The 26,749-nt window shown below is 40.0% G+C and overlaps 1 protein-coding gene across 17 annotated transcripts in view; it reads right to left on the bottom strand.

The window, feature by feature from the left end:
• ptprk (protein tyrosine phosphatase receptor type K) overlaps positions 1–26,749 on the bottom strand; it is a 128,939-nt gene that overhangs the window by 40,284 nt on the left and 61,906 nt on the right. For all 17 annotated transcript variants that reach the window (XM_037750180.1, XM_037750178.1, XM_037750179.1 and 14 more), the window contains 8 exons: positions 25,477–25,637; positions 23,640–23,691; positions 23,500–23,558; positions 17,542–17,623; positions 16,002–16,117; positions 14,436–14,610; positions 7,166–7,278; positions 5,561–5,741 (listed from right to left, as the gene is read on the bottom strand). In XM_037750180.1, the coding sequence (XP_037606108.1) occupies positions 5,561–5,741; positions 7,166–7,278; positions 14,436–14,610; positions 16,002–16,117; positions 17,542–17,623; positions 23,500–23,558; positions 23,640–23,691; positions 25,477–25,637 (939 nt within the window). The remainder of the gene's footprint in view (positions 1–5,560; positions 5,742–7,165; positions 7,279–14,435; positions 14,611–16,001; positions 16,118–17,541; positions 17,624–23,499; positions 23,559–23,639; positions 23,692–25,476; positions 25,638–26,749) is intronic.

Here is a 26,749-nt window from a genome sequence, read left to right on the forward strand (position 1 = left end):
ACAGATGGAGCTTTGAAAACAACAACAATACCAATAAACACCAACAATAACGCCGAGGACGGCAAGCTTCATATCAGCTGAATCCAGAGGTTGGAATTAAAGAACGGGAAACAAAAGGAAAGGAAATGAAACTAAATGAAATAGAACTACGCTAAGGGCGAGAAAAAAAAACAACCTGTCTCTCAACATGAAGCATTAAAAGGAGCCAATGAATATATACAGTAAAAAAAGACCACAGAGCAGCAGAAAGAAGCTTGAAGAAAAGCAGAGAAGAAAAGAGGAAAGGAAAGGGAGGGTGGGGGGGACAGAAAAGGTTGACAGGAGATGCAGCTAAATCCAAGTTAATCTGTCCAATTAGTTCGTGGTAATCCTTCCACTGTCATGAGGAAGACAAATGAAACTCCGTCTTTAACTCTCATTTTCTCTCTGCGTGTCTCCGTCTCTCTCGGGGGCCAGATTTAAGCACATGAAAGGTGCATATTTGCACTGCAACATTCATTCAATTTTGCACTTGTGGGCTACGTGGAATCGGATTCTGACTTGCCTATGCAGAGGCTAATTTTTAGTGTCTTGATTCGCATACTTCGTTACTTAAATTTGCTATTTTGAGTGTATAAGTGCATTCACACTGAGAAATATGGCAAAATGCAGGGCTCTATAAGTGCCCGGATGTTGTACTCAAAACGGTCAAAACGTTGAGTATGGAATGCTGGACGCTTCTCACCCTCAACGGTCGCCATCTTTGCTACGTAGCGGAAGGGGAGTGGCCACCAATCTAATTCAAACTTGTGAAAATAGCGAACGAGGAAACTGCGATTTTGTCGACTAATCGATTAGTTAATTTAATCGACAGTAGGGGTGCGAATCACCAGAGGCCTCACGATACGATATTATCACAATACTTAAATCAAGATCTTATTGCGATTTTAGACATTTTGCGATATGCTGAGAATTTAAGATTGAGTAGCTAAGATTTATTGCAATATATTGCAATTTATTACCTTTTTTTAACAGCAAATTATGCAGTTTGTCAACATCTGTTTTATCTAATAAAACACAGTTTTCAGAGGTCTAGGGACCCCTCTGAAAATGGCCAAGCCAGTTTTTCCTCGCCAAAATTTTGCGCAACTTTGGAGTGTTATTTAGCGTTCTTCCCGACAAGCTAACATTACGTCAGTACCAATGGATTCATTAGGTTTTCTAGTTCCATGTGATACCAGTATCTTCACTCTAGCTTTAAGACTGAGCCCGCTACAACCTCTGAAAGACAGAATAACGGCCGGACCCACCGGCGGGCCAGCGGATTGTTAAGAGGTTTTTAACAGTTTATATAATAAAGATCGATACTTGACGTCCGTGTATCGATACAATATTGCTGCGCAAAATATCTCGATACCATGCAGTATGGATTTTCTCTGTGAAACTGAGTTTTTCTACAAAGAACCACACAAAAGCTGCACTTTAAATCTTGTGTTTACCAGAGATGTGCTCATAAGTTTCTTGGAAATACATCATGCTGCGTGAAAAAAGCATAAACAAAATTACTAGACGACTAAGACCAAAACGTCCGATTAGTCGACTAATCGATTAAGATGGGGCAGCCCTAGAGATTTACACATAATAAAGTTTAATAGTTTAGAGCTTCTTCCCCAAATCTACATGTGCATATTAAAGGCAAAACCATGAAATTTGCCATAAACTACCACATGAACACACGGAACACCACTGTAAAACTGACTCTCGAACACACACACACAGCAGACACTATACTGTGTCAGTAAGTCTCTTGGCTGCTATTTCAAGGGCCTGACCCCTTAAAGCGGCGTACTGCTGACTGTGTGTGTGTGCACGCGTGTGCGTTTTCTCATATATAAAGAAGTACATGTGATATACTGTGTGTGATTCCTACAACATCTGTGCTTGTGTGTCTGGAAATGTGTGTTTTGTGATTCCATTCTTCCATTAATCCAAGTGATGCTGAGTTTGTGCAACATACGAGAAATACTGTGGCTCTCTGAACTGTGTGTGTGTGTGTGTACATTGCTCTCCATCTCTTAGTGTGTCTCTCTTCTGTGTGTGCTCATGCCTGTTTGTGTGTGTGTCCATGTGTGTGTGTGTGTGTGTGTGCATGTGTGTGTGTAACCTGCCATGACCAAGAGGTTTTCAGCAGAAAATTCAGGATTTGGATTAAAAGCTACTTCATCACCTTCTTCTGTCACACACACACACTCACACACACGTGCACACACAACACACACACACACTCCCTAACTCTTCACTTCAAGTTGATTATTTTTCACCCTTCTGACAAGAGCAATGAATCACCACAGAAGAAAAATCGAGAGGAGTGGGAGAGAAGGAGAGACAGAGGGAGCATGAGAGAGAGAAGTGGAGATAGAAGAGATATAAAGAAGTGTAGAAGAAGAGATGAAATCCTCCCTCTTATCATATCAATTGCTCTGCTAGTGAGCGTGATTTCTGCTGCGTATCTTATTAGCTTTATTGGTTTTTAATTAAACAGTGTTTTGTGTGGTGACATGCTTTGGGTTTATGCCTGGTGTTTGTGCACACATTTCGCCGTGTGAGTGTGTGCGTGCATGTCTTCATTATTTTGCACGGAGCTAAATATTCAGTAAACTACAGGTGGTGGGATCAGACGAACCTAACCAAACAGGAAAAGCAAAGGAATCATTACCATTTAAATAACATTTCTACCCTGTGTGTGTGTGTGTGTGTCTCTCAACAAACACAAACACACACAAGTTCATCTTCAATTGTGTGTGTGTGTGTGTGTGCTATTATATGTGTATGAATACAGGTGTGAGTGAGAATTTGAATGACCTTAATCACAGTGAAAACAAAAAGAGAAAGACAGGTGGGGATTTATCACTACAACAATAATAAAGTCAGGAAGTAGTATAAGGAATTGTGTCCAATTTATATAGTGTTGTATTCAGCATTTGGATTCTATGTACGCTTATTTACACAACTTAATCTCTGTGTTTTTATATTGTGTGACAAAGGAAAGTTATTTACTTTACTAAAAATGAGGTTGGACTTAAAGGAATAGTGAGACATTTTTAGAAAGGCGCTTACTCCCTTTCTTGCCGAGGGAACTGCTAGCCTGACTCTGAGCAAATATAACAAAATCTGCCGACCAGCACCTCTAAAGCTCCCTGATTAACATGTTATATCTTGTTTATTTAATCAGTAAAAAAAAAGCCGAAGTGTAAAAACATCAAATTGTGGTTTCACGGGATGGTTACGTGCTGGAGTATTTCTTGGTTGGTTGTTGTCACCATGAGCTTCCTAGGCTTCCAGCGGAAACCCAAGAGAGTTACTGCACTAATGCTGCGTTCCATTTGAACTGGGAAGTCGGAATTTCCGAGTTTCCAGTTGGAAATTCCAACTGGAACGGTCTGCTCCGGCCTTAAGTCGGATTTCCGACTCAGAAAGTCCATGTATGTATACAAAAAAACGGGATACAGCGTTGTAGGCGGGCTCCCGCTCATTCCTATGAGAGTTGTTCAGTGATGCATGAAGTCAAAATGGCTCAACTGCTGAGTGATAAAGTACGAACAGTAAAAAAAAAAGCTGTAGTAATATACTGTTTGTTAGAACTTCTGTCTCATTAAATCAGTCGTACAAACAGTACCGTCCAAATCCACGTTGTTTGTATGCGCAAAATACCGGCGTAATGCATTGTTATCAACTGGTATTGCTAACAATGGCTAACAATAGCTAACCTGTCTGAAGCAAAACCCATTACATTTTCCAATTTGTTTTACTGAAATGCGGTCAACGCCAGTCAATGTGACGTCATTTCCATCTGAGACTTTTCGATTTCCGAGGAAAATGGAACGCAGTATAAAGCCAAGCACCCAGGAACAGGGCTGGGCTGTTTTAGTGAAGTGGTCACACTTGGTAGAGCAACTTCAGCAGCACATGACAGCATCATGTGACATACACTGGCCCCCCAAAAACAGAGTGAGATTATTCTACTTGTTTATATTATCTTTTTTTATAATTCACTTGGGGAGATCTTTCTCTTCTGCATTGTTTCAAGAAAAAAAATTATTTGTTTCAATGAAAATTCAGTGGAATTGTCTCACCCTATTTGCAGAATTTTAAACAGAACATTAAACTTGTTCACTTTGACATTTGTTGCTGTGCTAGAGTCTTAAATACATTAGAGTAGAAATCCCTCTAAAGATCATGAAAGATTTGTTTTCTTTACCTTCTAGTCAGTCAACAAAAATTATTCAGATATACCGAATGATTTGATGTAATTCTCTAAATTCATAACCCTATTTCCCTGCTTCGGTCGGATATCAACACATTATGTGGATTACAATGAGCTATCGTCTTTAACTCAAATGTGTTCCTGCGTGAGTGAGGAGAGGAAGATTAATTTCCTTTTCCTGTCAAACAGGAAACTGTTCAATACACGAGTCGCCTGAACAAGTCTATGACTTCCTCTCTGTCAATAAACACACACACAGGATCATTCACACACTCACACACACACACGCAGGTTGGCAGACATCAGTCAGGCCCCATGGTTATGAGTTTTCATCTCTCTTTCATTTTCATTCTCCAGTTTCATCATTCTCTCGCCTCTCACGCTCTCTCTCTCTCTCTTCTATTCTCTCCCCTCTTTCTCTTCCAGCCTTATTGTTTTTCATCATCTCTCCATCACTCCTTGATACTGTTTCTCATTCAATCTCGCTGCTTTTCTTTCTGTCTCTTTCTCTCGCATATCAACCCTCTCTCGCTCGCTCCGTCTCTCTCCCTCAGGCTAGCTGTGTTTATATTTCAGTCGTTTATTTCTACAAATGTCAGACAGTGTTTCTGCCCTCCGTCTATTGATCCACAGAGAGAGAAGGAGATGGGGAGAGAGAGAGAGAGGCGATGAGAAAGGGGGGGAAAGGCAGCGACAAGGAACGAAGTAGAAAGAGAGAAGGAAGAGTGGGAGATATGAGAGAAAGGAGGAGTGGCAGCGAGAAAACGAAAGAAAAAGCAGGATAAAAAGGGAGAAAGGTGGAGAGAGCCTCGAGTATTTTAATCACTCTTTCTCTCAGATCAGTGAGCAACAACGGACTGACTAAGGCTCTCCCCTCCTTTCTTCTCCAGTTCGATTCCTCGCTACACCTCTCCACCCCTCTCCCTGCCTGCTCATATTATAAATATCACTCCGACAACTAAAATATAGATACCAAGACAAAAAAAAAACAAAAGTAGACGGACTGATCGATAGATAATCAGACAGGCAGAAAAAGCTGTGTGTACAAGAAGACCCGATACAAGCAAAGTTACGCACCTTTTCTTGCAAAATGCAATTTATCATATTTTAGGTGGACATACGTGTTTATGATCCACCCTCATGGAATTCATTATAGTAACAAGTGTGAGGAAATAGTGTAAATATAAAGTTGTTTAATTGAAAACTGATATAAACTGTGTTCAATGTATTTTTTCACTTATTGATGGTTGTTTTCCTTATCACAAAATGGATTAGTTTATAATACAAATACAGTCTAATAGAGTATGTATGTCCTACCTGCGCATTTGGTCCGGGTAATGAGTGGTGGTCCAGCTTTTCCCGTCCCTCCCTCTCCTGGTCTGGTGAGTAACACTCGGATCTCGTACTCTGTGTCGGGGTCAAGATGCCATAACTTGTAGTTGGGAGAGTTGACGGCGTGAGTCTCTATCCAGCTGCCTGTTGTCATACGGTACTCAACCTAAAGGAGAAAAATCAAATATTACACATTATTTGAGTAGTCAGTATTAATCAGAAATGATGCTTCAAGCATCAATGTAAATGTCAAAGTATTAATTAAAAATATAATTAGCTTTCAGAAATACATTGAGTGGGAAATAAAATTACTCCATGTTAAAGGACTAGTTTGATATTTAATTAGACATTTTTGCCTCTGAGCAGTTGCCAGGCAACCAGCGGACACTCCAGGAAGTTACTGGTCCCAGCCAAGAAAAAGTCCAGCACGTAACCCCCCGTAAAGCAGCTAATTGTCATTTTTACAATTCGTTTTTGTACAGATTAAACAAACGAGATTACTGGAGGACAGAGCCAGGCTAGCTGTTTCCCCCTGTTTCCAGTCTTTGTGCTAAAATAAGCTAAGCTAAGCTAAGCTAACTGGCTACATCTGCTTTATAGTCATTTCTCTTCTAACTCTCTGCCACACAGTAAATAACTGCATTTCCCACTGCATGTGTCAAACAATTCCTTTAAAAGGGTTATTAAAAAACACCAGATAAATAAACACACATGATCACAAATAATTTTACTAAAATATGAATACATTAGTCCAAAATTACCACTTATACCGCTGCTTAAAGAAATAGTTTGAGAGCTTGGGAAATACTCTTCTTGGCGAGAGTAAGATGAGAAGATCAATATCACTCATTTCTAAATATAAAGCTACCGTCATTACATTACATTATCTTAGCTTAGCATAAAGACTGGAAACGGGGAAACAGCCATCTTGGCTCAGTTCAAAGTTTTAAAAATCTACCAGCACTTTTAAATTTGACTAAGCTCATAACCCATAGCCCTCCCTGCTCCGTCCGTTAACTAAGGTCGGTAATGCTGAGAAACTACCAAGAGTACACTAGATTAAAAAAATTATACAACTGAAAAATCAAGCTCAGCGTCGCCAACTCTTTTCCCATTAAAGTAGATAGCAGCACTATAGCTCCAAAAGTTGCTAAATCTAGTGAGAATGTCGCCAAGTTGGCAACACCGATAGCCCGAATGAAATGATTGGACGGGCTTCTTACAGCCCCGCAACATCCACAGATACCGTATTTTATTTCTCTTTTTTTTTTTGTCAGAGCATTTGATTTATTGTTTTCTGTCGGGATGAAAAGAGAATTTCAACAAATATAACAAAAATGTATTTGAACAGCACTACCAACCCTTCCTTTAATATTTAGCCTACAAACACAAGAGTGGTACTGGTAGAACTTCTCATCTAACTCTCAGCAATAAAGAGAATAAGCATAATTCCCCATATATTGAACTATTCCTTACACATATGTCACTCAGAAGTCAGTCTATGTTCCTGCTTTCCTGTGAAAGGATAAACGATAATTGTTATGGGCATTTATTCCTTAAAAGCCATACAAAGTGTCTTACTGAACATACCTCTTTCAGTATAATAGGCCCGTCTCCAAATATGGAGTTAGCATTCAGCTGAATGAGCAGATAAGTCGGGCCGACGCCCAGCAGCTGGGGTGGGGCGATGGGGTGCGGAGGCTCTGTGGAGAAAAAAACAAAGTTATAAAAGAGAAGAATTCAAAGGGCCTCACAAGATAAATGAAACACAATTAAACAAGGTCACAGCAGAACAGAAGAGGGCAGTGACACAAGGAACAACCTCCTGTAGTGACACAAAGCCTTGTTAGTGTAACAGATGACATTTAATATCTGTGAGAGCAAATTAATATTTCGAAAACTACCAGTAAACAATGACAACTAAACTAATGGCACAAATTGTTAGGGACATCCTAACACAAGGAAACTGCACTGACCTGTAATGTTATGACAACCAAGCTGTGTGAATGTAATGGTGAACTAATTGGCTAAATATGTTGTGGTCATGCGAGGGAGTAGAGAGTAAGCAGACCCATTGTGTTTCAACCCTACCTTCCTGTTCCTACTTTCTAACTAATAATAATAACTTAATACTACATTTTATTCATAGAGGGCTTTTCTAAATAGTCAAAGACACTTCACATAGCAAGATTTATAAACAGTTACTTTCATCTAACACTAGTAGCCATGTGGCTTCACGCATTGACTCTCCTTCTCTGTATAACGTCTGTGTTATAATGAACTTAATATTAATGCAAACACGCCCTTTGCTGCTGCTTCACATCAAAAGCCTTCCACCTTCAAAACAAAAGAAACTGGAGGCTTTCATTGCTTTAGAAAGTGTCTCCCGTAGTGGCCGATACTTTGAGCCCCTTTCACACACATGGAATATGTAAATTTGCCGGCTTCGTCTAGCTGTTAAAGTAATGTCTTCTTTGTCTTTCAGACATAGGTGTCTGTTATGTAAATGTTCCTTACAGCTTAATTCAGACGAAAGGACATTTACGGGGAAGAGCCACAATGCTAGCGTGATGTTTTGCATCTAGTGCGAGAGGTGAAAGAGTTTAGAAAGTAGTGATATGAGAGAAGAAGAGTGTTTTTCTCTTACAGGCTACATGAGTGATCGGTTTTAAAACTTATTTTGCCATCCAAGTAAATCCTGTAATATATTTTCTCATCAGTTTCATCATTTAATATTGTTAGAGAGTGATTTATGCTGCCTGTTTTCTAAAGTCCATCAGTGGACAAGCAGAGAATGATACAAACATGCTAAGTTAACTTGTTTTGTCCCGAGTCATGCTCAGAAATGCATTAGAAAAATGAGCTCTTCACGATGTTTGAGCTTTATTGAACTGGTTTTATTTTCTTTCTTTACCTGCTGCAGCCTTTACGTTAATATAACGGCATTCAATTTTGACTTGTGCCATGTTAAAAGTGACTGAAATTTTAGTAGGTCTGGCCTCGTCAGATTGCCGTTGTGATTTCAACATACAAGTTACTCGAGACATGAGCCAATCACGAGCCGAGCAAGAAAGCAGCTTGCTAGCGTGAGCAACCAAGCTGCTACGTTAGCACCACGGTAGCTGTTTGGCTAGAAAGACTCAACAACTAACTAACTTCATTTATGATCAAATAGGCAAATCTCCTCTCGGCTACTTCCCTCAGAGCAGCTGTCCATCACAGCTGCCAATCATGACGTCTCACCCCATTTTTATAGCATCAAATAACTAATTAAAACCAGACTTACATCAGCTTGATAAGAAATTCCTAAAATGACAGAAACCATCTTTGGAAAAAAATTATTTGACATGTACTTTGACTTTTTAGTTTGTCCCATCCGCTAACATGGAGGGGGCGTGATTTATGACCTATACTGCAGCCAGCCCCCAGGGGGCGATCCAGATGTTTTGGCTTCAGTTTTGGGGAGCTGTCATGTCGTCCATCTTTAGATACGGTCTATGGTATACATTTAAAATCATGATCGGGTTCTGATTATTGTTGGCTTTTGGGGTTTGTATTCCAATGTAAAGTCAATTTTACAACAAGCTTACCAAATGTTTATCTACATGAACTACTCCTCGTTTTGATTGGTATAGATTTAGCAAGGGAAACAGATAGCAATACACCTTTACCTACTTGGATAAGACTGCATTTCATAAAGAGTGCCATTAAAATATTATTAACAGCTGAATGAGCAATGACGTTTTTTAGAATTATATATATACTGTAGTTTTCATTCAACATATGTCTTGTATATCAGCCGTGATGCTCTCAGTCAATAAATAGTGTGTGTGTGTGTTTGTGTGTACTTGTGCACGTAAATGTGATGGATGTGTGATGGTTCAGGGCCAGTCAGTCAGATCAGAGCTAACTGTCACGCATCTGTGATTGACAAGCCGAAAAGCACAACACAACCTTAAAACACGCTGCATCAAAGATTTATCTACTTGACACGTACAGATACACACAGATCAACACATGAATTAATCACAAACACACACACACACACACACACACACACACACACACACACACTGTGGTCTATCTCGCATACAGTAAATCATAAGGATTTTATCTCTCTCAGCCACATTCTCAAACACACCACCAGGCAATTTTACTATCAGTATGAAGATAGGGGAAAAATGTGATTTTTTTTTTTTTTTGCAATCCAGCTTCAATCACATCATATCAAAGCAAGTATTATCTAAATTATATGTGTGTGCATGTGTGTTACTGTGCATGTTGTTCCTTTAATATCTATATTTTGCATTGCTGTCACCTCGTTTTCTCTTTGTGTGTGTTTGTGTTTGCATTTCTGTGTGTGTGTGTGTGTGTTGAATATGGCTGTCAGAGAGGTGCAGGCTGGGAAGTGTCTTTTTAGCAACAGATGAAACACTGTAGTTTGACAGCACATGCAAACGCAGACACACACACACACACACACACACACACACAAACAGCTGAATCCAGATAATGAATGTTGAAGTGACTTCAGAAAACCGACAACGTCAACAACATGTCAGCTCGCAACGCCATCAAATAAACAAAGTAAACAACTTGATGATTAACAAACAAACGAAGAAAGAAATAAAGCAGAAAACTCGCAAAGATAAATGTATTCAAGCACAGAAACCAGCGGGTTTGACTGCTTGCAGCCAACTTGAATATGTGTTTGTGTATTACTTAAAAAAACCCTATTGAATATCTCAAAGATGAATAATACACATAAAATGAAACAGTAAGGAATGTAAGTGGGTCATTATGTGACTCCAGAGAAAACAAGAGCTGGAATGGGTTCATGTGTTTTATTTTCTTCTTCTTTTTTTTTGTTCCATCACTTGTCATTTGTACAGTTGACCTAAAAAAATCTAACAAATCATCAATGGTGTTGTTTTGCGATGGGTTTGTTGTCACCATCTCTTTTATTATTAATCACATGTGTGAACCCCCTCATCATTTCTCATTTTTATGGGTCAAATGTAAATGATAATAACAAAACAAATCAACATCAGGGAAAAAACTTCAAATGTGTGTGTGTGTGTGTGTGTGTGTGTGTGTGTGTGTGTTGTTTTCTGACCTAACCCGTCTGAGTGATTAATTTGTTTTTACTGTCACTCATTTTCTTTACTGATATTAGAATTTAAAAAAACCTCCAGAGGCATTTGTAGGTTTTCAGATTTATGATGAAGTGAACAAACAACGAGACAGAGACAGACAGACCAACATAAAGAAAGACAAAGACTGTGTCCAGAATCATTCACTCATTCACTCATTACTCCTACTCACCATCCAGGGAGTTCTATGTAGAGTTATATATATATATATATATATATATATATATATTTTCTCCGTGCCGTTAATTACGTCATTGCTGACGAACAATTAAAACGTGGCCGTTCAACATCGGCTGCTGGACAATCGATAATATAGGGTATAATAATTCTCACTATACATTCGGACAGCGCTGCAAAATGGCGAACTCACTATATAGTGAGTAGTGAGTGATTTCAAACACAGCCAGAAAGAAAGAAAGAGATATGTTGTTGGTGACTGGCGCCCACTAGGCATGTTCTTCTTTGTTGTCCATCGTCAGCAACCTTGTCAATAAAGTTTACTTTGCTGCTGACATCACCATGGAGCTCACTGGAGGACATCTGACCTCCAGAGCACGAGAGGAGTGTGTGCATGAGTGTGCAAGTGTGTGTTTCAGTCGTATCGACAGCCAACAGTGGTAGTAGGTTTTCTATAGTTCCATAATGCCTGAAGCTTTACCTGTCACTATCACTTACAGTGAGCATGTGTGAGTGAGTCTGAGTGTGTGTGTGAGTGTGTGATAGGTTAAACAGGAGAAGGAAGTGGCCCATTACAGGTTTAAGACAGTTATATGAATTCAAGTCAATTGTGCGTCCTCTTAAGTCTGATACATGTGTGTGTTTGTGTGCATGTTTGTGTGACAATAATGTTGCAGGAGCTTTTTAGGGCATGGGTTGTGTGTAATGCAAGCTGGCATGGTGTGTGTGTGTGTGTGTGCGTGTGTGTGTGTGTGTGTGTGTGTGTGTGTGTGTGTGTGTGTGTGTGTGTGTGTGTGTGTGCGCGTGTGTGTGTATGTGAGTGTGATACGAGCTGGCGTGATGATGCGCTCTGTCACCGTAGGAACCAGAGGGCAAGGCTTTATTAGAGTTTGGCTCTGACCAAACCACTAGTGACAAACACACATACACATACACACACACACACACACACACACACACACACACACACACACACACACACACACACACACATAAATACACAGTCAGACTCTCTCATACTTCTTTGTCTCTCACACACACAACGTTTATAAACTGTTTGTCATGTGAAATGTATAGATCTATCAGATGAAGAAGAGGAGGAGGAGGAGGAGGATTACTCCCTGATGGAAACATCAAAATGTGGTTAATCTGAGCTCAACTTTGTGAAGATAATCAACTAGTTTTAATTAACAAAGAAATTGTTTTTTGCTCAAGGAAGAACAGAAAAACATCTGGGTATAAGAATTACCTGGGAATCCCATGACACCCCCTCTCATGTTCCCATGATGCACCTCTGCTACAAAATGTGCTTCTCGTCTCTGATCTTGACAGCTCCAGCACACACAGAGGGAGACCATAATGGCACATCTCTGTCATCTACATGTTATAAATATCAATAGACTCGGCCTGCGCGTACCTGCACCGAGGCAATCTCACATCACCCAGCAGACCACTTCTCAGCCTTTGAAAATGAAACCTGGGTTACCGTCCTACTGCCAAACAGTTTTAATATATACAAGTCATATTTTGGCACTTTCCTATGATTTCTTTCTTCCATTTTCCTGCTCCTACTAGATACACGATTCCTCCAGTAAGCATCCCTCATCTCACAATAAATAAATATAAAAAAATATTCAGAGCAAAAATATTAATAATGCAGCTTAACTCTGTCCATATTCATGGTCGTCAATGTCCTGCAGGAGCCTCAAATCTCCGACACGCATACTTTTTCGAGAAGTGAAATAAACATATTCCCTGTTCCTTTGATTTTTCTCCCGCTCTCATCTCCCATCTGATATTTCTAATAAATAAACATGAGGCTGCTCTCCTTCCACATTCATAACCACACAGTCCTCATTCTTTAATTGTGATATCTTTTCTAACAAGCGAGACTCTGGATCAATATTCATAATCGCCAATATCCCTCAGAGCTCCAAAAAGCGTCACAGATAGAGAGAGAGTGGACGCTTTTCAAGCTGACGACTGGCTACGAAACGCGTATCGCTCAAAGTGCGTCTTATTGAACAACGTGAATCTATTTTCATATATGTAGATTGGTCCTATTCATGTTAAGACACATGCCTCCTGCTGAGTGGATCCCTCGTCTCTCTCCTCTTCGCCTTCAAAAAAAGATGTTCGTGATAAATAAACATTAGCCACTTATGTATTCTTACTATATCAGCAAGGTCCTGCAGAAACAGTGGGTCTCCAAAACCAACATATTTTCTTGACCAAAGAGAAGACATTCCCAGAGGGCATTGCAACCCTAACCTTGGCGGCGTTAGTGCCAAGCGACACCGAGAGTTGAACCCCTAAACCAGCCAGCGTAAGAGCTCCATTATCTGAGCCACACCGGCTAAAATTAATATTCATGGTGCTCGCTTCTGCTTTGATTTCTCATTTCTTTCTCCTCTGCCATCTCTTATGCAGAATAATAAACATAACTCTGCTCAGCTGTTTACATATTCAGACATATTCCTGATTCTGATATGGATATTCTTGAGATAATGAGCAGACTATTTACATTTAACTTTTCCTCAATCTCCACTTCTCCGTCTCCCCCCTCCTTTCTGTCACTCCCTTATCATTCTTTCGCCTTCACCCTCTCTCTGCCCTGCTCCTCCCCCGTCTCTCTCTCTCTCCCTCTCTCTCTCTGGGAGATGAATTGAATATGTAAGCTATTGGATGTGAATGAATAAAGCATCCCATCTCAAACACACATTGGTGACACCTTATTAACCACATGTCAGCTGCACATGACAGCTAGAGCACACACAGTTTCCATTCACACACACAGCATACACATGTGCACATAGACACTAATGCCGCCGCTTCACACACACGCGAGCATCCACACACACACACACGTGCACGCGCGTACAAACACAAGGCTGGCATACACACATCTACATATCGTCACACACAAACTCTCCTCATTAGTCTACATTGTGTTAGTAACTTACATTTTATCAGTCAGACACAGTGAATGCACATTTGATTGGAAAGACATTTGACATTCAAAAAGTTAAACACAACACAAAAGTTGCCCATAATACAAAATATAAAAAATATAACTGGGTCAAGAATATAACTTTGGTCATCAACAGGGTCACGGAGAGATTCAAATCAACTTCATAACAGCGATTGTTAAATATTAGCGTAGCAACCGTAACTAGGCCCAACGGCTCTGTCGGACTTTGAATTTGGTCTTATCTATCTGTCTAATCTGTCTTATTTATTTATCTTTTTGCTTTGTGAAATGAAAAACACAGGCAAAAGTCGAAAAAATTGATTAAACAGTGTGTTTGTTTACTGTAATGTAAGCTGCTAACGTTAGCATGTCTGCCTACTAACTTACTACATACAGGAGTAACCTAGTGTTTACCTCCAAAGCCTTTGGTACTTTCCAGTAAAAGCTATCTACTAAAGCTGAGGTATCAAATATTAAATCAGAGAAAACAAAAGAAAACACAAGTATTATAGAGATAACAATCAGGCAAAACAATCAAGTATTTTTTTTAAATCCTCACCTCTGACGATAAGACCAGCAAAGTTGGACACCCCGGAGCCGCGCTCTGATTGGGTGACGCAGCGGTACAGATCTTGATCCTGATTCGTGACTTCCTTGAGGTGGAAAGTGGCTGCGAAGCGTCTGTGGTTGATGTTTTTGGTCAGAGCCACGGGAATATCTTCTCCATTTCTCCTCTGAATCACAGACAAACACACACAGACAAATCAGGTATCGCTGCTGCAGTGGCTGGTGGAGGGTTAACTGCCTTGCTCAAGGTCACAAGGCAGCACTGGACCACACACGCACACGCACACACACCCACACTCACACCTCCCCTCTGCCTCACTGACAGCAGGTTTGAAGGTCATGACTACAATAGAGCTGTAATGAAATCAGCAGCTATTAAACTCTTAATCATGTTAGCTGCTATGGCCTGGGGTCGCTCTCTGCATGCGTGTGTGTGAGGATGACACTTTATTATTGGATGTACCCGTCCTGAGGGCGGAACGCTGAACACAATGTTTCATTTCTTTGTGTTTGTCTATTTCTACTACACCATATTGGGGGCATGCAAATATATTTAGTCGTATTTTATATTCAATTATTTGTTAGCAGGGATGAATAGCCAAATAACGAAAAAACACATTTTCTCACGTGCCTCTAGTGGCATCGAGCCATGTAGATTTTGGTTTTAATTGCCCAGTTTGTTGAGATAGTCTTCTTTGTGATTTCTGCACATTTAAAACAACTGGAGGACTATTTTCTGGTTGAAAGTAGTTCCAATGAAAACTGTTCACAGTGTGTTTTGTGGATTATCTATCTCACTAGTGATTATCCACTACTACTAGTGCTGCGCCCGTTTGTGGCGTTCGGAATGAGCCAATTGCTTTGCTCCAAGTAAGTGCAGCGTTGACGAGAACTGCCCATCGTTCGTTGACTCCAGGGAAGTAAAGAAGAGTTTGGTTGTTAACGTTAGTAGAGCTGACCCGAATGCTTCGAAGCTTCGACCGTTGCCATGGTAATCAATCTCCAAATCAGTATTCGAATGCTTTGTTTTTGTTTATGTTTTTCGTAAAAGTATGCAATAATGAAGTATAAATAGCCCATAAAATAAGGTGTAATTATTCACATATCAGGGCATAATTATTCATTATTCATATTCAACATTAATTATTATTATACACAGTACGCTGTACGCTTGTTTATTCAAAGTTTATCAATATTGAACGTGTCGAATGTCTAAATTGCACCAAATTCGACAAAGCACTTCCTTGGCTCCCCAGCAAAACACCCACCAAGTGTGAAGTAGATCGGATGAACGGTTCTCGAGATATGTGAAAGACATACAGACAGAGAGATGCCTTGCTTTATAGTTCGATTTTTGGAATGAGGAGATGCTGATAAACTTTGTAAATGTAATTTTTCAGTGATGTGTGCAGCATAGCCGATATGAGGAAAATAAGGCGTTTTTTTTAACATTAAAGCATGTAAACATGTACTCGTAGAAACCCGAAATGCAAATATGCACTTAAAAATAAACATGATAGGTCCTCTTTAAGTGTGTGTGCATGTTTTGTAGCTGTACCTGCAGCCAGAGTTTATTGTTGGCAGTGTCTCGTTTTGTAGCGATGCACTGAAATGTGGCATTCTGTCCGGCGTTCACCTCCACGTCCCCAAGACGAAGGAAATGCGGGGATTTATCTGCAAAGCAAATGAGGTCAAACATTAGATTGAGTTTACAGCAACTGCACAGTAATGTAGTTGTGTTTTAAAAAGTTTTTGGTTTCATCTTATTTGTCTGTTAAAAGTGGAAATTAGGTTACAGAGCCAGAGGGAGTTATAGATACAAACAGGTTATCACAAACACACTATATACATTTCAGGACATTTTCTAACCCTAAGGAATATGTTCGTTATTACTGCGATTCGATTTTACTGGAGTCGAATGAAGCGCAGTGCTGGGAGGTAACATCAATGTCACATCCAGTATATATTATTCACACAGCTCCTAACGACCACGCTAAGATATGAAATAAGCCTTTTAGACCCTGAAGATGCAGTTCAGCTATGATATTCTTATTCTGGGGAGGTGATTGCAATCATAGATAGCAGCTACTATGGTGAATGAAAACACACACACACACACACACACTAGCTTGCACACATGCATTCATGCACACACAAACCTGTGTGTCCAGACATGCAGCTGTGAGAATGAATGCTTCCACTGTGGCGACTAAGTACTAATTCCTTTTCAAATACTTGCCCCCTTCCCATTAGGAGTCCCGCTCTTCTGCCTTTAAAAGGACTCTTCTTTTAATAGTTTTCTCAGATTCCAGGTCACTTTATTGACAAAATTAATGTTTCTGTCAGAGACATAATCGCTAACTTCTGACGGCGAAAGGGACAACGGGGATACCGGGACCTCACAAACTGTACAAGAGGACGCTGCAAGACGGTTTATCTTTATGACTTTTAATCAATAGAATCTATTAAGAAACAAAATTGTCCCCAGAGATTTCGTTGCTGCTACAAGACAGATGACCAAAAGGAGTTGTAATTGCTTCCCTTCCAACACAGCGGACCCTCCAGGAACCTGCCTACGGCTCTAGATTAACAGACCCTTCTGTTAACGGTAACGGTTTGTCGTCACAGCTCTTTTCTGGCCCTCTAGAAGTAAGGAAACACTCAAGCGAAGGAGAGAAGAGACGTAGCGAGAATTTAAAATGGATCGCAGCCCTCATCTCTTTCCTGTCAGTGTGAGACAAGACAGCTACTGTTCACTATGTGTGTGTGTTTAACTGTGTGTGTGGGTTAAAGAGAGAGAGAAAGTGCTGAGTGGTCAGAATCTTCTCTCTCTATGATTGCCCTAATACTGTCTCATTTCCCGCTTCACTCTCTTTCTCTCAGTCTCACAATCTCCCTCTCCCTTTTCATTTCTCTCATTTTTTTCCCTCTACGACTTTTTTCCTCTCGCTGCATCCCTCCTCTCCTGTGTCACCTTCCCACTTATCTACCCATTCAAGTGCAACAGAAACCATCCCAGGTACAGTCTAATTAGTGGCCAAAGCTATCAGCGCCTATTCAGCGAGCTAGGACTAATTGCTGGCATGCTAATGACTCACCGCACGGGTAGCTGAGCACCTGAATGTCGTCGATGGCGATGAAGCCGGCTTTGCTGTCCGAAACCTCTGCTTCAAATATGACCTGAGAAAAGAGAGGGAGAGATTTAGCTGTTACTGTCTTCATTACAATCACTATTATATACAATATTTTCTAAACATTACATCCTTTATTTAAACAGGTAGTCTCATTGAGACCAGATGTGTTTTTAAAGAGAGACCTGTGCACAGGAATAAACATATACAGTATAAACCAGAGCTGCAATGTTATAATATTAATACTTAAATGTGAATATTTTCTAGTTTCTTTACTCCTCTATGACAGTAAACTGAATATCTTTGAGTTGTGGACAAAACAAGACATTTGAGGACATCATATTGGGCTTTGGGGAAACACTGATCAACAGTTTTCACCATTTTCTGACATTTTGTGGATCAAACAACTAATGGATTAATTGAGAAAATTAATCAACAGATTAATCAACAATGAAAATAATCGTTATTTGCAGCCCTGGTATAAACACACACAATTTACATACACTACAGTAGTTCCACATTAAAGAAAACTATTGCAAGTAACAATAGAAATGCTAAAATAAAGACAAAATAAAGATTAAAACATTCAAAAGAAATGAGAGCATGATATTCTGTTTATAATTTCCCCTTTCAAATATTTTTGTTGTTTTATTAGTTTAGTGTTTTATTACTCATAATGTGTATTTTTGAAAATAGGGTTATTAAATCAAACACAGAAAACATTATAAGAATATCGAGTCATTTCTGACCAGTGTTGTCAATACTGGAAATTCTAACCGCGATAAAATACCGTGAAAAATATCAATATTCGATACCATTTTCGATACTACGAAGAAAAAACTGACATTGAGGGCATAAAATTTTAGATTTTTATTAAGTATGGGATAATGTACAGCGAGCTGGTCATTGTTGTGAAATAAACCCTGCCGCATCGCCCTGAAGGGGTTTATTTCACAACAATGACCCGCTAGCTGTGCATTATCCCGCTTATTATACAACTACTTACTGAAGAAATCAATAATTTGCAACAAAAACAGTCCTCCATCAGAACTGCGCCCACAGCAACGGTCTGTTATACATAGCAACCGGTAAATTGCCGTAATTGACCAATCAGAATTGAGTATTCAACAAAGCCGTGTAATAAAAGATAAATAGCAATGTGTGTGTCAACTCGCTGTCGGAGAGAAGAGAGAGCAGAAAGCGCAGCTGGTACCCGTTTATCAATAGTGTGAAAAATGTCTATTGAAACCACTTCAAATATTAATTATCGATACTTCAATATTTTTGACAACACTATTTCTGACCCATTATTAGCCTGTAAATAGAACAGCTTAGAGCACAAACAAAATGTACAAAAACCAAAATACAACAGCTGAAACACTGGAAATGCCGTTCCAAAGAGAAAACTGAAACTTACATAACCAACAAACGCCCTGCTTGCATATCACAAGCCAAATCATCAACCCTCTTTAGTGTTGTTACCAAATCAGAAGCTGTGACGTTTTAGATGCATTCTGGGTGCACTGGAAGCTACAAAGTAAGACTATTGCTATTTAAATTTGCAGTCAAAGTGATGGATCCAATCTAAGTTGTCACAGGATAGATGGAAAGTCAGTGACAGCCGCCGGTGCTGTGTGCACTAAACTGGATAAATACAAAGCTGCCATCCTGGATTTATACATTCAGGCCACCGAGCCAGGAAGGATAAATGAGATACTTCCTGTTGGATCATAATAATCTCCTTTGGTACACATAAAATGGCTGCCAAGGAAATGATAAAAAGTAATGAAACCAAACACGGTTAAGGTAGAGAATGAAGGGTTGGAGCGTATCTGTTTGTTATTCTTTCCTATTCATTATTTCAAAGCAATAGTGAGCCACATAAATGGAAAGAGAAAAGCCGCTAAATGAGGAATGAGATGATCAAATTATGGGCAAATTAATTGTGGTTTAATGCTGATTTGTGGTTGTTGTGTCTTATTCTAACCTGCTTCTCTAAATTCTATATTTCAAGTAGAGTTTTGCATTCAACAGGTGCTTCCATTTTTCTCTCATTCCATCAACTCATGGTCCGATAACTCTCCTCATCCTCATTTATCTCTTCCTCCCTCCCTCCTCCTTTGTCCATACGTTAGCCCTCCACTCTTTATTTCTTCCATCATAATCCCTCTTCGGAAACCATTTCTCTAACCCGACTCCTCTCTTTCCGTCGCCGTCTCTGTTTTCTAACAGTGTTTGCCCAGAGAGGTGCGCTGTAATGAACAGAGGAGAGGAGGGAGCAGAGGAGGTCGCTATCAAAACGAGAGGCGGAGGGAGAAAGAGAGCGAGGGGGTGAGCAGTTGTTGTCATTCATCACCTGTAAAAGGAAATCTGCCGTGAACTGTTTACCCACAGCTTATCATCCCCTGCTTGTCACACTCTCCCCCTCTCTGTCTCCCTCCCCTACCAATCTATCTTGTCTCTCTGCCCTATCATCTTTCACTCATAGCTCACTGCGGAGCACAGCAGAAAGACATCCGCTGACTTTTAATACCTTCATCTCTGTCTGTCTGTCTGTCTGTCTGCCTCCCCAGTCTGCAGTTTGTTATTAGAACCACGTTTGTTTTGGTAGCCATAACATGACCTCATGGCTTCTCCTGCTCTGTGTGCACATGTATAAATTAAATCTTTCTGAAAAGCTCACTTTTTGTAGAAAGTATCAATTTCATTATTAAAAACTTCAGTCTCAAGTCAGTTGAGCTCAGATCACATCTGAAAAGCATCATTGCCTTAAACTTGCATCATTTCTAATAGCCAGCAGGGGGCGACTCCTCTGGTTGCAAAAAGAAGTCTGATTGTATAGAAGTCTATGAGAAAATGAGCCTACTTCTAACTTGATTTATTACCTCAGTAAACATTGTAAACATGAGTTTATGGTGTCAATCGCTAGTTTCAAGTCTTCTTTAATACAGCATGATGTTCATTTAATAAATTATGGTCCCATTTAGAGTCAAATAGACCATAAAGCAGGGGATGCTTTAGGGCGTGGCTACCTTGTGATTGACAGGTCGCTACCACGGCGTTGTCCGGTCTGCGTTTCTGTTCATGGAAGTTTATTGTAGCATTTTGGTGGCCTAAAAATGTCTTACTTAACTCAACCGTCTCGAGTCACTTCTGGTTGCAAACAACCAAGATGGTGACGGCCAAAATGCTGAACTCAAGGCTTCAAAACGGCAGTTCTCAAACCGGTGGGTGACATCACAATGACTACGTCAGCTTCGTTTATACAGTCTATGGTCTCAAGTCAGTTGAGACATGTCCAACAAAAATCTCATGATTTGTCAAATCTAGTCTCATGTTTTTGACGGCTTTAGTCTAGGTCATAAGCAAATTGCAGGTCAATTTCAAGTCTTTCAGGTCTCTGAATCGTGTTTCACAGCAAAGTCCAAGACTCAAGTCTAACTTTTTGTGACTTAAGGCCTTTACACACCGGGACTGTTGTTTTTTTGTTCAATTAATTCGCACGTCAGAATATTTTTTCCGACTGTTATTCCGCTTGGCATCAACCAATCACGTTGTGCAGAACCGGTTGAGTTGCTCCTATATTTATGAAACAACAACACAGAGGCTCACAATAAAAGCCCTAGACCTATAATATTCGCAGGCAGTATTTGCATTTCCGTGTTGTTTGTTTGTCACGCCCCCAGTGTGTAAAGGCCTTCAGTTTCAAGTCTATTGCCCTGTTAATGGTCATGTATTTCAGAAAGTGGATATTAAATATTCTCCATGATGCCTAGAGTCACTGCAGCCTGGATGCAAGTCATTACTTGTTTTGCTTCCCTGTAGAATTTAATTATCAGCCATGAGACTCTTTGCATTCTGTGATTCATGGGTCCGCTGTATGGTCACCTCTGAGGAGATAGGATTTCGATCATGCAGGTGTCAAGCACTCGCTGCCTGACTGGTCTCATCAGTGCGAGGAAGGATTACTGATAGCTCGGGTTTACAACTTCTCACATGGGCAAAACAACTCTGATACGCTGAAGGCTGAGGACTGACATATCATCACTCCAGAGGAGATCATGGGACGATAGCGAACATCCTCTTATCAACTAATGGCATATATCATTCTGATGCAGGCATGTATGGGAACTGAATCAACGACGTTTAAATCTGCAGGCGCAGGAGTGTTTTTCCACTTCATTTCATAGTTTGAATCCTCTTAGTCATGAGTCAGCTGGGCAACTGCTTTTACTAAACACATTGTAATTAAACTTCATCATCATGTTTATATCCAAGTGAGAATGTTCTACTTATATGATCCAAAGCTTAAAGTAATGAGTGTAAAGTAATGAACACCCGCCACATGTGAAGTCGATGGGATGAACGGTTGTTGAGAAACTCAAAGGACATTCAAACAGACAGAGACTCCTTCCATTTTAGTTAGATAAATGACAAAGAAAAACATAAAATATTCACATGTGAGAAGCTGAAACCAGCTAATTTTTGGAAAAAAAATGACAGTCTTAAACAACTATCAAAATATTTGTTGATTAATCTTCTGTTGACCGACTAATCAATTAATCGACTCATTGTTGCAACTCTTATCTGAGGTTGGTTAACTGTATTGCAGTCTAGCGATAGTCAAGGAACTCAGTCATCATCTGAAAGCCAGTTTTCATAAAAAGAAAAAAATGGAAATAAAGTAGGGGTGCAACGATTAATCGTTTAGTTGTCAACTATTAAATTAATCGCCAACTATTTTGATAATCGATTAATCAGTTTGAGTATCTTTTAAAGAAAAAAAGTCAAAATTCTCTGATTCAAGCTTCTTAAATGTGAATATTCTCTGGTTTCTTTACTGAGTTGTGGACAAAACAAGACATTCAAGGAAGTCATCTTGGGCTTTTGGAAACACTGATCGACATTATCTGTCATTTTATAAACAAAACAACTAATAAATAATCGACAGATTAATCAAACATGAAAATAATCATTAGTTTGCAGCCATAAAATAAAGACAAAACTGTAATTTCAAGGTCTAAAGATTGCTGTGTGGGCGTGGGTGTGCCTTTTGTGAGCGCATCAACTCCTGTGTGAGTGTGTGTGTGTGCGTGACTCCATGTGTGTGCATGTGCCTACGCTTCCCCTGGTGAAACCAGTCTCATTACAACTCAAGCTAAAGTGCTAACACAGAAACATGTTCCAACATGAAAAAAATAGCTTCATAACCTCAAATCCAATAACCTCTTTCATAGCCTGAAAAACCTACATAAGCCTCAGCAAACCGGGATGATTATGTTCAATTAAAACATGTTGACACACGAGTTCCATGCTGGTGATCTCCTCCCTTCGTCACTGAGGGGGACTGGGCTCCAGATGGGCCATTTGGAGGATGCTTTCACACTTCGCCTTGCAGTAATATTAGAGGGTCCCCGGGCTGTGTGTGTTAACATGATCAGTGTGTGTGTGTATGCCTGCTAGGACGCTCGGAGACAAGCTATCCCACAACGTGCACACATCTGTCAACACCAGCCAACACACACACGCAGATCATGCTGACTGAGTGACGGACATAAATTAAGAAACATACAAGCACACGTTTTCTTTAACAGTCCTGCAATAATGTCTAACCCCTGTGAGTCCTATAATGTCAGACAGGCGTTCATTAAAAACATTGACAACAATATCAATGTCCAGCCTGGTGACACACACCCTAGCACGCAAACACATGTGCACACACACACCCACTTCATTTTCTTTCTTGCCTAATCGTCACCTCCTGAGCCTCAGTCAACACAAATAAATCAGCTGCCTGCCTCCCAGCATGTGTGTGAGTGTGTGTGTGTGTGTGTGTATTCACATGAAGTGGAAAAAAAGAAACATTTACATGATAAAGGAGTCCTTCATTAACACAGCCGTTGGTTGTTATTTAAAGGGAGTTACCTGATATTCATTGGGCCAAAAGGTGGAGACGGCGAGTTCTGCTCTCTGCCACTCTTTACCTGAAAGACGACATCACAGTCAACACAAGGAAATAAAATCAACAGAGTCAGAATAAGTTATGAAATGGAGTCGGTCTTTACCAGTGTAAGACGTCAGGTTCCATATAGGGTTGGCCAAGGGACCCTTGTTTACCTGGAAATAACACAGAACACAATATAAAACATATATAACATACAGTCCTTTACAATTCCTGATGCACTCAGCGAGGCCTCCTTTCCATTAGATGTATTTAATGCCATAGATTATGTTTTCCTGAAAACGAGGAGGTCAGAGGTCAGCTATACCACCACATCTACGCTGATGGGAACTTCAGCAGGGAGCATGTTTCATACTTGCCAACCCTCCCAATTTTCCCGGTGACTCACATTTTTCATTACCCTCTCCTGGTTTCCTCCCGGGGTCACAATTCTCTTGTTTTTCTCACGATTTATGGCAAATTTTCACAACTTTTATTCATTTTCATTATCTCAACCTGTTTCTGGCACTGTACAGCATCTAAAAGCCCTCCTGTTTACACCCGGACGACAATAGAGCTACAACAAATGGCGTTTCCCGGCTGAAGAGAGCAGTCTATGCTCGCGACACAGCGCGGTTTGAGCTGCGCTCACCGTTGGGTTCGGCGCACATCACAGTGTGCAGCGCCTAAAGTTGGGCTTTGCTCTACACAAAGAGAAATAGGATATAACGGGTTTCAGAGCGCAGTGGTGCTGTTATCGCGTTGTGTTTGAAAGGGCCTTGAGTGAGTGAGAGACGGAGAGAGAAATGGAGAGTACTAAGAGAGAGAAATACTCAAGAAGGGGCAAAAAATATTAGTTTACGCCAGAGATTCACACACATTTTTTTTTCTGAGAATTAAAAGTCAAATTAAATGTATTCAACATAAAAATGCTGTTGCAGTGTACTTAATATTTATTATTTTCATTCTTTAAAGGTCACCAGAATTGGAGGAAACAAAGTCTCTGGACCCCCCACTTTTGTTTTGAAATCCTCCCTATTTTTGAGGTCTCAAGGTTGGGAAGTTGGCAAGTGTGGCATGTTTGCAGTAAAGTGTGTTTGACTTTGTGTCATCAGATTGAAGGGCAGTCTTCCAACTCATAATACTCCCCTGCTGCTCAGAACCAGGAAATGGTAGAACCAGTAAAAATGGCAATCTTCAGTTAATGTGTTTTCTAACCACTTCCACAAATTGTAAGAAAACTCAAGAGGAGGAGAGAGGAAAGCATAGACAGGAGTGTTGTGAAAAGTGGAAGGAAAAGTTTGGATCATTGCATCATAAAATGTGTGTGTTATTCAGCCTATCCATCACACTATGTACCTTAATAAATATCCAACAAAATAACATCTTAATCTGAACACAAAGTGTGTAAAACGTTCAATGTTATTTGTGCATGGGATTTTAAAAGTCAGTATTTTACTGTGAAATGAATTGCTAAAGCTTAATTAGGCAACTTTACGCAAACTCTTGGTTAAGGCAAGGCAGTCTATCGCATGCTAGCTGCATTACTTGTGGTTGTACTTCACAACATCCAGACCACATTTCCCATAAATCCTGTTTTTTTTTTTTGTTTTAAATGAAGAGGAAGTGTTCACCATCTGCCATTGTGACAAACAGAAAGCTTTAACTCGGCACTTGAACTCATCTAGAGTTGTTTTATGGAGTAAAAAGAACGTTATGTTTTCTAAAAAAAAATCCAGCTTGTGTCTCATGAAATCAAACCTCTCCTCACAGAGGGTAAACTGCTACGTAGAGGCCAGTAAAGGCATTCAGATGATCTTGTTTAATGACTCAAGCTTTAAAAGGTAAGGGCAGGTTGTTTACTGTGCAGGTAATGCCATATAAATTGATCCAGTGCAATCAGTTTCAGTCAGTTAAGACAAATAAACTGCTGCATCTTTATTTTATTCTGTTCTTATTACCTTCACCAGGATGTTGAGGGTGCCGGGGCTGGAGCCGTCGGGGCTGGTGAGGAGATAGCTGAAGTCGATGCAGTGAGTGTCATTCTCCTTCATGACTGGCAGCTGAAACCTGGCCTTCTCCGCGACCTCAGCCTGAGAGATGTCCACATACATGAAGGAACCTGGACACAGAGATAAGGAAAAGGTCAAAACAGAATCATAATTTCCGGTGGATCGGGTTCACTGTGTTTGTGAATAAGACCTGACTCATGAATCGGCTCATTTGTGTTTGTAGCTGTTTGTGCTTGTAGCCCACATACCTGCTATAATTCACTGCTTGAACAGACTAGCAGTGGTGTCCTCTGAGGAGGTAGTTACTGTGTATGACTGGACTTGTCAAAGAGTAGGCTGTGTGTCCTCTGCCTGTGTTACATGTACCTACATGAGTAAACCGACTGTCATTGCTCCTGAAGAGCTTGGAAATAACCCTTGTAGGCATGAACAGCTAAGACAGACAGCTGCAACAGTTCTATGTATTACAGTGAGTGTATACAAGTGTATTTTGAAGCTATTTTTTCATAGTAACACAGTTTTTTTTTTATTTAAACCTTCTGTAAATACTCTGTATATACTGGTTTTGATGTCTTAATTATTAATGGACCCCATTTGAAAAGATTTCAGACCTCAATCTGATGAGATTTTAGTTGTTAGATATGATTATAACCAATATCCTATAATATATATAACTGTGGAGGAAGTGAAACCTATGATCAGAATACTCACTCTCATGACTCTTACTCCCATTGGGCTCACTTTTATAGTGAATTAAATAGTGAAAACAAGCTATTCCTCATTTTTCTGGGGAGCTCCTGGAACTCCCTCAAGGACCCCTGGAGGTCCCCGGACCCCTGGTTGAGAACCACTGATCTAGGACACAAAGAACTTGAAACCAAATGTGAACTTCCCCCCATTCTCCTTGCTCTTTCCTCTTTGACATAGACACTTTGAAGCTGCGAGTTTCTTGTCATGAGAATAAAAAGAACCTAAAATAAAGAGCCTTTATTCTTTCCTTTTATATGTGCATGTTTTTACTCACTTGTGTGTTCCTCTCCCCTCCTCCCCCAACCAGAGACATAAAACAAACCACCGTTACTACAACTGTGTCATTTGTTTCCCCTTTGTGATTGTGAGGCTGTTTTTCATCAAGCCAACAACAAATAAACAGAGAATTAGAAAGAGAAGAGAAGAGAAGAGAAGAGAAAAGCTACGTCTTTCTTTAATTTCTACTTCTCTT

Source organism: Sebastes umbrosus, chromosome 18 (assembly GCF_015220745.1).
Source record: "Sebastes umbrosus isolate fSebUmb1 chromosome 18, fSebUmb1.pri, whole genome shotgun sequence".
Lineage (NCBI taxonomy): Eukaryota > Metazoa > Chordata > Actinopteri > Perciformes > Sebastidae > Sebastes > Sebastes umbrosus.